A 12894-nucleotide genomic window follows, 5' to 3' on the forward strand; every position below is an offset into this window, starting at 1 on the left:
CTTGTCATTCGCTGTTTTGGGGAGAGGATATTTTGTGATTAAATTTAGCGTTTAATTGTCTTGTTTTAGGTTAACGGCAACCGACGAGCTGTAACACGGTGCGGTTTTAGATCTGTCAAAACAGTTGGTTGAAAGGTTTGTTCGTAAACCGCGAAGCTGCTGTCTACGTGGACTGGTGCTGAAATCTCACGTCCAGCTGTCAGGACCTCTGCCAAATCCAGAGAAATGGCGACTAATGGCACCAAAACCTCGGATGGTCAAGTTGTGACGGAATTGAACGAAGTATCAACTAGTGATAAGCCAAATACAGCGGAGGAGAAGAAGAAATCGGATCTCCCTGAGAGAGAAGAATGGGTAGGGAAATTTGATTTCCTATTGTCGTGCGTTGGCTATGCCATCGGATTGGGAAACGTCTGGAGATTTCCTTACCTTTGTGGAAAAAATGGTGGAGGTGAATATGTTTTCATGTATTTTTAAATTTTGGTAAAGGCAAACTTCATATAAGTGGTTTTGCTTTGTATTTGTGTGTAGGATTCGAACCAGTGTTTCTTGTTTGTCTGCCGGAACCTAATTAGGATCTTCTCTATGTCAGAGTCATTTTTGCTGAGCCAGTTTCATGTATGTTCTATCATTTACGTGTAATTCATCTGTCTACGCAGGCGCCTTCTTGATCCCTTATTTTTTAACCCTCATTTTTGCGGGAGTTCCTTTGTTTTTCTTGGAATGCGCTCTTGGCCAATACACATCGATTGGTGGGCTTGGAGTATGGAAGCTGGCTCCAATGTTCAAAGGTACAGCCAATTGAAACTGTTTTTGTCGTTATATTGGTCTTCCCAGTTGCTCATCATGCTGTGTTGAACGCAGTTCTATATGTTGTGCTCCATTCGGAGAGAAAATCAACAACACAGTGCCTTGTAAAATACACTGCAATCGATCTTTCTAAACGGCCCCTTTCAAACCACAGGTGTTGGCCTCGCAGCTGCTGTACTTTCCTTCTGGCTAAACATATATTACGTTGTGATCATTTCCTGGGCCATATACTACCTGTGGAACTCCTTGACAACCGTAAGTTAGTGGTGCAAATCTATCCACACAACACAAACAGTTTGTTGAAATGATGTACATAGAGACACATTCCCACTGTTAAGATATTAAATATTAAAGTTTCTGTGCATCTCTCCTATACAGGAACTGCCATGGCAAACTTGCAATAACCCATGGAACACAGAGAGTTGCTACACAAACTACAGCATCACTGAGACAGTCAACCTCACCAGCTCTGTCGTGGAGTTTTGGGAGTAAGACTTGAATAATATCTTTCTAAACACAACAGCTATACATCACCTGCATAAAATAACAGAAAGAGGCCAAAAAATAAAAGAGGGTGAAAAATAAAATCACAGTTTTGCTCACGTCTCTGCCCTTTCGTCCATCCCAACAGACGCAACATGCATCAGCTAACCGATGGGTTGGAGAAACCAGGCACGATCAGACTCCCACTGGCTATCACACTGGCCATCGCCTGGGTGCTTGTATACTTCTGCATCTGGAAAGGTGTCGCTTGGACTGGAAAGGTAAGAGGTTTGCCTGCCTGTGTGTGTGTGCCTGGTCCAATGCCAGCGTGGCGTGGCGTGGTTTGGGTGATGGTTATGCAATATTAACCCATCTCATATTGGCCTATGAATTATTCACACCACCCAGAAAATCTTAAGGCAATCTGTCTTAGTCTTGCTTCTTCTGGTGTCTCAATTATATTAACATCTAATTATTGTCCCCACATTCATTCTTCGATTTTGTCCCAAATTGTATTCCTCATTTTTATGCTTTAATTTGAAGGTGTATAAGGCACACATTTCCTGAAGTCAGTGGGGTTTAACAGTGAACATACTGGTTTGAAAGGCCTCATTAACCACAGCTGAAGTTGAAGGCCATAATTGAGCTTGCCGTTGCACGTGGTTTCACCCACTCAAACGCACGTGACATGTCCAGATTATTAAAAGCTAATCAAGAAGCAGCATGCTATGATAAGTAATTAAAGAGCCTTAATGGAAGTGTTCCTGAGCATTAACCAGGTGATTGAGCACAAACCAGATGAATGTGTATTAACCAGGTGATTGAGCATTAACCAGGTGGTTGTGCATTAACCAGGTGATGGTGTTCAAACCAGGTGGTTTTGTATTAACCAGGTGAATGTGTATTAACCAGGTGATTGAGCATTAACCAGGTGGTTGTGTTCAAACCAGGTGAATGTGTATTAACCAGGTGAATGTGTATTAACCAGGTGAATGTGTATTAACCAGGTGATTGAGCATTAACCAGGTGATTGTGCTTGGCAGGTGGTGTACTTCTCGGCCACGTACCCGTACTTCATGCTCTTCATCCTGTTCTGCCGTGGCATCACCCTGCCTGGAGCCATGGATGGCGTCTTGTTCTACATCACGCCAGATTTTCAGAAACTCAAAGAGTCTGAGGTAAAAAAAAAAAAGAAAAAGCTGATAGAGATGAAACAACAGGAGTCAGTCCCATTGTTGTTTTACAAATTAATGTTCATATGATTTTCTTTGTTTATTTGTTTGTTTGTTTGTTAACCAGGTGTGGCTAGATGCAGCCACTCAGATTTTCTTCTCTTATGGGTTGGGTCTGGGCTCACTGATAGCCCTCGGGAGTTACAACAAGTTCCATAATAACGTTTACAGGTATGTAGCCAAAGAGCTGAAAGGTTTAATAATAACGTTTACAGGTTTGTAGCCAAAGAGGTGAACACCACAGTTGAAAGGTTCAATAGTAACATATACAGGTTTGTAGCCACAGAGTTGAACACCAAAGTTGAAAGGTTCAATAGTAACGTTTATAGGTATGTAGCCAAAGAGCTGAAAGGTTCAATTATGATGTTTACAGGTTTGTAGCCAAAGAGTTAAACACTCACAGCTGAAAGGTTCAATTATGATGTTTACACGTTTGTAACCAAACAGCTGAAAGGTTCAATAATAACATATACAGGTTTGTAGCCATAGAGTTGAACACTCACAGCTGAAAGAAAGGTGGTGGTCATGAGAGATTAAACTTGAAAGACTAAAAACGAAATTGGAAATGACTGCCGGTTAAGACCTAAAATCAAAGAAGAATTTAATTGGTTTTATAGAATTCTTACTTTGATGGTACTTGTGCTGACACAAGATCATTATTATGCGAGGCTTGCCTTGAGTGCCGTCTGCATGAATGTGTCATTTGAACTTCCAATCAAGTGTGTTCTTCAACTTAAAATGTCCTTAAGTCTTGTAGTGCTCTTCACAGATTTATAGTGTTTATATGCATATATCTGCATATTTTTTTATACATTTTTTATAGACATTAAAACAGGGCAAGACAGAAGTCTTATCTTTGGCTGATTATTTCCCCTTCTTCTTCCCCTTGCAGAGACTCAATCATTGTGTGTTGCATTAACTCCTTCACAAGCATGTTTGCTGGATTGGTCATTTTCTCTATCGTTGGATTCATGTCTTTCATCACCAAGAGACCCATAGCGGATGTAGCTAAATCAGGTGACTGAACCCCTTTGTGCCACTATGACCCCTATTAGCACCCAAGGAGCCAGTGTGGCTGAGACCAGCCAAACCAGTTTATGACCAGCTTGGATGGAAATTGATAACCTAAATGCATAAGCTAAAACGCATGTTTTCTCACCTAACTAGTCCATCCACAGCAGGGGAAAGTGTGTGCAGCAGGCATCTTGAGGAGCTGAAAGAGGCAGAGATCACTTACAAAATGTCTCCTCTGCAGGTCCGGGATTGGCTTTCCTGGCTTACCCCGAAGCTGTGACCCAGCTGCCTATTTCCCCGCTGTGGTCCATTCTGTTCTTCTCCATGTTGCTCATGCTTGGGATTGACAGTCAGGTAAGGATGTGGAAAATGTATGCATGCTTTGTCCCAGAAACACGAGCACATAAGCTTCTGCTCATTTGTAAGATCGGCGCAGCGCCCCTGCTGGCCAGATGAGGAATTGCGTCTGAGCCGTTCACGTCTCCTCAAATCACCTCAATTAGCCCCCAGAGCCCCTGGCCACTATGCATCAATTCATTTGCTCATTTATTCATCTTGTTCGTTTCCACTGGTAATTATCTTACTGAACGTAGAATATGTAAGTCTTCTAAAGGCCAGCGACTCCATATTGTAACAGCTTCAGCCATCAGTTGACATTATTTGGATGAGACTAGGTCTTTTTTCAATATGTAGATGCCAGATTATTTTACAATGGTCACATTAATATATATATTTTTATATGTTATTATTAATACGTATTTTACATGTCCAATCTCCATCTGCAATCAGATGGTAAACTATAAAAAAAGAGAGGCAGAACAAGCAAACGTATATGTTGACAGAATAATTTACACTAAAAGACAAAAAAGACGGTTTACAATAACAATTACAATTTCAGTGTGGCACATTGGCACAAATCAGTATCTAATACTGACCACCTAGGTTAGGCTAGTTTTATTGTTCAGCTTATTTCTCTCAAATGTTCTCTTTATTAGAAATACAAAGCTCTTTCCTACCCCTTTAATCTTGATTTGAGTTCTCTTTTGTTCTTTCATCGACCAACTGACTAAACAATAGTACTTATGTCATACAAGTTAACCTCTTACAAAAAGCCACACAAGTTAATATTTTGCCATTATGGTTTGGTCAATTTTGTTCCTAATATTTGTATAGCTAGCATATATATAAAGATATATATTCTTTTGGTGCCAATATTTTCACTGGCCCTAAGTGTGAGTGAGCTCGATGTAGCCACATTGCATGTTGGGTGGTTGGCCAGCATTGACCAGAAGGTATGTGAAACCCAGCTAATATACCACTCACTAGTAAATAGATAGATAGATAGACAGATAGATACATAGATATATAGATACATAGATAGATACATAGATAGATACTTTATTTATCCCAAGGGAAATTTAGAACATTCAGTAGCTTACAACTCGCAATAAGTGACAAAACATAAATATACACAAATAGTAATGAGACATAGTAAACAATAATTTAAAACTAAGTTGCAAAAGGCAGACAAAATTTTGAGCTAAAGTCAGTGCAAAGGGCTAATATAACTAGTACATGGATGGACATTGGGTTGGTATGGCAAGATGGGATGTATGATAGGGCAGACTGAGGTAGACTCATGCAGAGAAGTCCATCTCCCCCTCCCCTTTCTGTGTGGAGTAGTACAGCTGAATGCCCCTGGGGACATATACAGCTTACATACGGCAGATAAGGGACGTGTAAGCAAGGACAGTATTTGTAAAATACGGTATCTAAATCTAGTAAAGTCAGATTTTAAAATTATATTGCTTGAAAAGAAACTACTATTACAAGTTAGTAATGGATGAATGTTTACACAGATATTTAGGAATGGGTCACTCTTGTTGTCTATTCATTGTTTGGTTGTGCAACTCACGAGTCTCCTGTTACACATCACCATGTATGGGGTGGTGTTGTTACCATGGCTCCTGTTACACATCACCGTGTATGGGGTGGTGTTGTTACCGTGGCTCCTATTACACATCACTGTGTATGGGGTGGTGTTGTTACCGTGGCTCCTATTACACATCACTGTTTATGGGGTGGTGTTGTTACCGTGGCTCCTATTACACATCACTGTGTATGGGGTGGTGTTGTTACCGTGGTTCCTGTTCCACATCACCGTGTATGGGGTGGTGTTGTTACCGTGGCTCCTATTACACATCACTGTGTATGGGGTGGTGTTGTTACCGTGGTTCCTGTTCCACATCACCGTGTATGGGGTGGTGTTGTTACCGTGGCTCCTGTTCCACATCACCGTGTATGGGGTGGTGTTATTACCGTGGCTGCTTGCAGTATCTCTACAGGAGATCGTATCTGCTGTAAACGCCATTTTACACGGCCCAGCAAAATGCCAGTGCTCTTTTTCTGCTGTGTAATCTCTCCCGACAAAATGTGGCCTTTTCAAATAAGATTTGTGAAATGAGCATCTTTGGATTACCCAACATATCAACCATGAGAAAGTATTAGACCACAACAATAACTAATCAATCCATTGAAGAAGAAAGAAAAACCTTCGGGTAATCTATTGTTTTCATGGGATTTCATTTATTAAAATGATATAGAGAAATGATATCTGTTCATCTAGGAGGAGTAATCTGATTGTGTATTGACGTCTGATAAACTATACCATATAGACACAGAAACAGCAGAAGACTGAACAGGGGCAAAGCAAAAGGGATATGAGATTTTCATCAGGAGTAAGATTTAAATCAGGAGGTATCTCTGGCACACGATAATGAAACAACATTTTGGTCTACCATCACGTGTGTGATCATGTAACACAAACACACGCCTTGATTTGATTCGATCTGACAACCAGCGAAGGCGAGGACAGCGAGAGATGGAGTAGAGATGTGGCACGGGGCCTCCAAAAGCCATTGGTTACGTAATAACACTGCGCCTTATCCTGTGATATGTTGCCGTATCTGAATTTGTCCTGCCTTGTGTATTTATTTATTTAATTTTTTCTATATTTATCACTTTGTTTTTATTTTCCGGACTGTAGTTCTGTACTGTGGAGGGCTTCATCACGGCTATTGTGGACGAGTTTCCCTTGGTGCTGAGGAAACGGCGGGAGATCTTTATCGCCTGTGTCTGCGCCGTGTCCTACGTGATTGGCCTGTCCAACATCACACAGGTAAGCCGTCTCCATGGAGACCACAGTCACAAAATGGACCCAAACACCTCCAATGATGATCCTAACACAAAACTGCCCCCAGGCAATATCAAGCAGAGTATAAAATAGTGATCCTGACCGATATTACTCACAAACCTAAATTGTATCCCTGTCTACATGGTATATATAATGGAATTTATAGTACTTTAATATGTACTATTTACAAAAAAAGGTTTTATTTAGTTTTTTCTCGTCAGGAGTCATCACCTCATTTAGTTAATTTTCACTCGATTGATTTTCTTATTTCCTGGACCCAAATACCTCCAATGAGTTAATAATCACAAAACTGCCTCCAGACAATATCAAGCAGTGTATAAAATAGTGATCCTGACCGATATTATTGATTTCTGATTTCTTATTTCCTGTTTCCAGGGAGGCCTCTACGTGTTCAAGCTGTTTGATTACTACTCGGCCAGCGGCATGTGCCTGCTGTTCCTCGTCTTCTTCGAGTGCATCTCCATCTCTTGGTTCTACGGTGGGCACCTTTTCATCACTTTCTTTCAGTCATTTAGCAGACGCTTTTATCCAAAGCGACTTACAAGGAAATTGCATTTATACATCAGGAGCAGTTTAGGGGTTCAGTGTCTTGCTCAAGGACACTTACACACTTGGTAAGGAGGAGTGGGGAATCGAACTAGCGACCTTCCGATTACTAAACGACTCCTCAACCCCCAGTAACATTGTCGCCTCCACACACTGCTATATTTACACAAAAAAATGCCATTTTCCTAAACATTTCACAGACTCACACCATGGGGCATTGAACTCTATGGTGGTAAAAATGATAACCATTAATGGTATATTTATTAGAACGACGTTTAGTTGTAAAAGAGAGAGGAGATTATGATTAAGATTTAAAAAAAGGGAAGAACTCTGTTATTTTTTATGAAATAACCTTTTTTTTTTTATTGCGGTTGTCTTTGGATCACTCAGGTGTGAACAACTTCTATGAGAATATCCAGGAGATGATTGGCTACAAACCCTGCTTATGGTGGAAGCTGTGCTGGGTGCTCTTCACACCGCTCATCGTTGGAGTGAGTACACCTCTCCGAGCTTTTCCTCCTTGAACAAATTTGGGAAAGATCTACCGTGTTTCAGCTTATCAGGAGGACTAGCAGGAGTGTCAGGGGCTTCAAATAGGCTTAGACCACTTTTCCATACTGAGGGTATCTGATAACACGTGTGTGTGTGTGTGTGTGTGTGTGTGTGAGTGTGTGTTAGGTTTTTGGATTAGGCAGCCCACTGTAAAGTTCTGTGTATGTACGTCTTTTTGGAAGAAATGTCATGAGATGGGCTTAAAAAACTAAATGTCACATTCCTTTGGGCTGAATGTGACTGCGATCCAGCATAGACCGGATTCCAAAATCCATTACCACAGAGCCATCCAGTCAGCAAAGACACACAGAGTCAAATGGCTTCGCCGAAGGATCTCAAAAAGATCATCTTGGAGAGTTGAAGTCTTTATTTCACATGTGATATTCCTGCATCCGTGGTTTGTTTCAATCTTGCTGTGTAGAAAGTCACAAAAAAAGGCCTCTGTAAAATGGTGGTCTGTGAAATACAGTGAAACCATTTTCTGCTCCGTAGCCTTAAAAGTAGGGTAAGCTACTGAAGAAAGATTGTTGATAACAGCAAAACAAAAACACTCTCCCTCCAGTGCTCCTTTAAGCTCCTTTTGTAGATTTTTTTTTTTTTTTTTTTTTTACAAAAGTAAAGGTGATTGAAGAGAGTACTGTAGATTTGCAATGAGGAAGGTAACGTTTTTTAGCATAGCATTTTTTTTATTTTTTTTGCTCCAGACAGGGATACTCACAACTCTCCTGCTGCTATAGCTAACATTACAACAGCAGTATATCTGGGCAGTGTAGAGAACAAGGTGAATGCCTGTGGGAAAGTAACTCACTTTTACCTGACACACAAACGTGACACAGGTGCCTGCTTGCTAGCTAACCAGTTTAGGGGATTAGCTATCACAAACATTAGCAAACGGGACAAAACCATACTGACCTTTTGGTTCTGTGAAAAAGCGAAACTAATATTACCCTGTCAGGCAAAAACTGAGAAACCCTTTGCCTTTGCGTGATCATAGCAACTTTTTTTGTTCTTCAATTGTTGCTCTTTAGACTTTCTCCTCTTGGGCTGTTTCTTGGCCATATCTCCTTCTCGACAATGCATGGAATCCAGAACGATGGTTCTCGCTCTCGCTCACTCCCCCACTTCCCCCTTCCCCCTTCCCCCATTTCCCGGCCCCTCCCCTTCCCCCAGTTCTGTGCACGAGGTCAAAGATCCCCTGCTGCTGATTGGCTGGATGAGTGCTGTATGGTGCAGTGCTGATTGGCTGGATGAGTGTTGTATGGTGCAGTGCTGATTGGCTGGATGACTGTTGTATGGTGCAGTGCTGATTGGCTGGATGAGTGTGGTATGGTGCAGTCTGTACCACTTTCTTTGTTTCCCAGTTACAGAGTCAGGGTGGTATATGAACACCAGAATATGTTTTCAGCCCACACAGAACGAACAGCTTACAGACCATGAGGAAATATTTGCTGAATTTCACAAAAAAGTGTACTAGATTGTTAGAATAGCTTACGACACCTTTAAGTGGTAATCAACTTTGTGTTTCCCAAGGAATAAATACACAGAGTAGCAAGATTGCAGTTCCTCTTTCTCATCTATTATTTTCCCACTCCTACTCCTATAGGCACTCTGAGATTCCTTTGAATGAAAAGTGCTTTAAAAATAAAATGAATTATTATTATTATTATACTCAAGTAGGTCATGTGTTCTTAATGAATTCTTAATTTCTTAACATTCCGTGCTGATTTCATCATTAAGTCTAGTACGTGGAGCAAGATCGCTCAGATTAACTACTATCCAGTGGTAGTACACGGCACAACCACACTGTCACAGGGACAAACAGCAACATCAGAGGTTCCTGACCATAGACATATCTACGTAGATCTAGATCTAACCCTAGATCTACACATGTCTATGGTCCTGCCCACCTTCCTCACCACTCACCTCACTTCCTGTTTGATCTCTTCCAGGGCGTGTTCCTGTTCAGTGCGTTTCCTGCCCACCTTCCTCCCCACTCACCTCACTTCCTGTTTGATCTCTTCCAGGGCGTGTTCCTGTTCAGTGCGTTTCCTGCCCACCTTCCTCACCACTCACCTCACTTCCTGTTTGATCTCTTCCAGGGCGTGTTCCTGTTCAGTGCGTTTCCTGCCCACCTTCCTCACCACTCACCTCACTTCCTGTTTGATCTCTTCCAGGGCGTGTTCCTGTTCAGTGTGCGTTTCCCGACCACCTTCCTCCCCACTAACCTCACTTCCTGTCTTATCTCTTCCAGGGCGTGTTCCTGTTCAGTGCGTTCCAGATGGTGCCCCTGACCATGGGGGACTACGTGTTCCCAGCCTGGGGTCAGGGGGTGGGTTGGCTCATGGCGCTCTCCTCCATGATCCTCATCCCCGGATACATGGTCTACATGTTCCTCACCCTCAAGGGCACCTACAAGGAGGTGAGAGGCCGTGGGATTTACAACTGTAGTTATTTTATTTATTTGAATTCTTTATTGTCTTTCCTGTTGTATGTATATTTATTACACGGCTCTTTTTAATGCTGTAGAATGCTCCATTCACTTGAATGGGGCTTCCCAACGTTCTTTCTTTCGTAGCACACCGCAAGTAGTACGGTAACTTATCAAGGGAGTTTCAGCGGACGGTTGAGCAGCTGTGTTCTAAAGAATGTTCAACTGTCTTTGGCGAACTATTTCTCTGCTTTTTAACACTACGTATAGTACCGAAAACAAATATATTGTAAAAAGACACACTGTGTTAAGTTATTTTTTTGTTTTAGCCGTATAATAAGCAGGATAATGTATAGAACGCCGGTCATTGTCTGGAAAATAAGCCCCTTCAGGGTGAAGCAACACATTCGCCCTGTCGGGGCTTATTTTCCCGACAATGACCTGCGTTCTATACATTATCCCTTACGTAAAGCACATTGAGTTGCACATGCGCATGAAATGCGCTACATAAATAAAGTTGCCTTGCCTTGCCTTAGACAATGTAGAGAAAACTCTGCATCAAGTCTAGGGATAACATACCAAGAATCCATTAAATATACGGGGCAACGTACACAACACAGAGTGGTATGCCAGGAAAGAGCCACCCTAATAGTTTATGAAGGCATTTCTGGCCTTGTGTTAAATCTAGCACGTTTTCTAGTATGCTTATGTTAACTATTTTTTAAAATGTTTTATTGTATTATTATAGTTAGTTTCTAATATGTAGGCACTCTGAGATTCTTCTGAATGAAGAGTGCGTTCAAAATAAAATGATTTAATATTATTATTATAAGTTTATGATAATGAACAGATACCATCATTTTTAGCCATTAGGATTCCAACTCCTGTTGCAACATGACAGATGGTATCTGAATCAATGGCACAAGTCATCGTTTTAGAAAGGACACTGTCATTTACCAAAAGTGGCCCAGTTTCGCAAATACAAAACACTTAATTTTTTTTTTTTTTTTTTTTTAATTAGAAGCACATTGCATTATTAATGCACAGATGTTTAGGGTTTACTATACAGATTTCAGTCCTTGTAAACTGTTTAAATCTAAAGTCTGTGTGTGTGTTTATGTGTATGCCCACGGGTGTATTTGTATGCTTCTGTGTGTGTATATGTGTGTGTGTGTGTGTGTGTGTGTGTGTGTTCATGTGTATGCAGGTGGGTGTATTTGAATGCTTTTTTGTGTGTGTGTGTGTGTGTGTGTGTGTGTGTGTGTGTGTGTGTGTTTATGTGTATGCCCATGGGGGTATTTGTATGCTTGTGTGTTTGTGCGTGTGTGTGTGTGTGTGTGTGTGTGTGTGTGTGTGTGTGTGTGTGTGTTTGTTCATGTGTATGCCCATCGGTGTATTTGTATGCTTCTGTGTGTGTGTGTGTGTGTGTGTGTGTGTGTGTGTGTGTGTGTGTGTGTGTGTGTGTGTTCATGTGTATGCAGGTGGGTGTATTTGTATGCTTTTTTGTGTGTGTGTGTGTGTGTGTGTGTGTGTTTATGTGTATGCCCATCGGTGTATTTGTATGCTTCTGTGTGTGTGTGTGTGTGTGTGTGTGTGTGTGTGTGTTCATGTGTATGCAGGTGGGTGTATTTGTATGCTTTTTTTGTGTGTGTGTGTGTGTGTGTGTGTGTGTGTGTTTGTGTGTGTGTGTGTGTATGTGTATGCCCATTGGTGTATTTGTATGCTTGTGTGTTTGTGTGTGTGTGTGTGTGTGTGTGTGTGTGTGTGTGTGTGTGTGTGTGTGTGTGTTCATGTGTATGCCCATCGGTGTATTTGTATGCTTCTGTGCGTGTGTGTGTGTGTGTGTGCATTGATGTGTGTGTGTGTGTGTGTGTGTGTGCATTGATGTGTGTGCCTTCCTCTGTGTGCTGTGTCCCCCTCCAGCGTATCAGGATAATGCTGCAGCCCCCTATGGTGAGGCGGGCCCAGGTGAACGGCCCTGATCAGACGCCAACTGACGTCACGGTTACCACCGCCATCACCAACCCTGCCAGCCCGGCTCCTGCTGTGAGCCCCACGGGCACTGCTGCCACTGCTGCCACTGTTGCTACGGTTGCCACCACCGCCACCGTTGCCAGCCCCACCACCACCGCTGCCAGCCCAGCAGCTGCAGCCAGCCCAACCGCCACCAGTCCTGCCAACCCGAGCAATCCGACCAGCCCCACCAACCCTACCGTCCCTGCCGTCCCTGCCGTCCCTGCCACCCCCGTGAGCCCCGTCAACCCCACTAACCCTGCCAGCCCCACTAACCCCATCAGCCCCATCAACCCCGTCAGTCCGGCCACTGCTGAGGCCAACGTCTAGAGACCTGTGAAGAAAACAGACAAGTGCTGAGAGTGATCAAAGACGAACATTACAAAAAAGGACTTCCATGTTTATAATAGAATCACCTACCTCCAGGGGGCCATACGTGATCAATATAGTGATGGGTTGCGTTGATCATCTCTTTCTTTCTTTGTTTTTGTTGTTGTCTGTTTGTTTTGTTTTGCATTTGTAAAACCTGCTCTGCCAATGCAGCTGCGTTCACATTGGCACGTGTTGCAAATGCAAAGCGACCAATCAGTGTCCATCAAAAT

The 12894-nt window shown here is 42.3% G+C and overlaps 1 protein-coding gene across 1 annotated transcript; it reads left to right on the forward strand.

Annotated features, from left to right (window-relative positions):
• Positions 1–225: 225 nt before the first annotated feature.
• On the forward strand, positions 226–12622 carry LOC308360480 (sodium- and chloride-dependent GABA transporter 1-like; the record flags this gene model as incomplete). The annotated part of the gene is made up of 14 exons (XM_080832412.1): positions 226–451; positions 660–791; positions 965–1065; positions 1189–1298; positions 1442–1574; positions 2337–2471; positions 2593–2696; positions 3418–3542; positions 3781–3893; positions 6586–6717; positions 7129–7231; positions 7690–7790; positions 10103–10270; positions 12203–12622. The coding sequence occupies 14 exons, from the start codon at positions 226–228 to the stop codon at positions 12620–12622; spliced, it is 2103 nt and encodes a 700-aa protein (XP_080688538.1).
• Positions 12623–12894: the final 272 nt, after the last annotated feature.

This window comes from Sprattus sprattus (assembly GCF_963457725.1).
Source record: "Sprattus sprattus genome assembly, chromosome: 2".
Taxonomy (NCBI): Eukaryota; Metazoa; Chordata; class Actinopteri; order Clupeiformes; family Clupeidae; genus Sprattus; species Sprattus sprattus.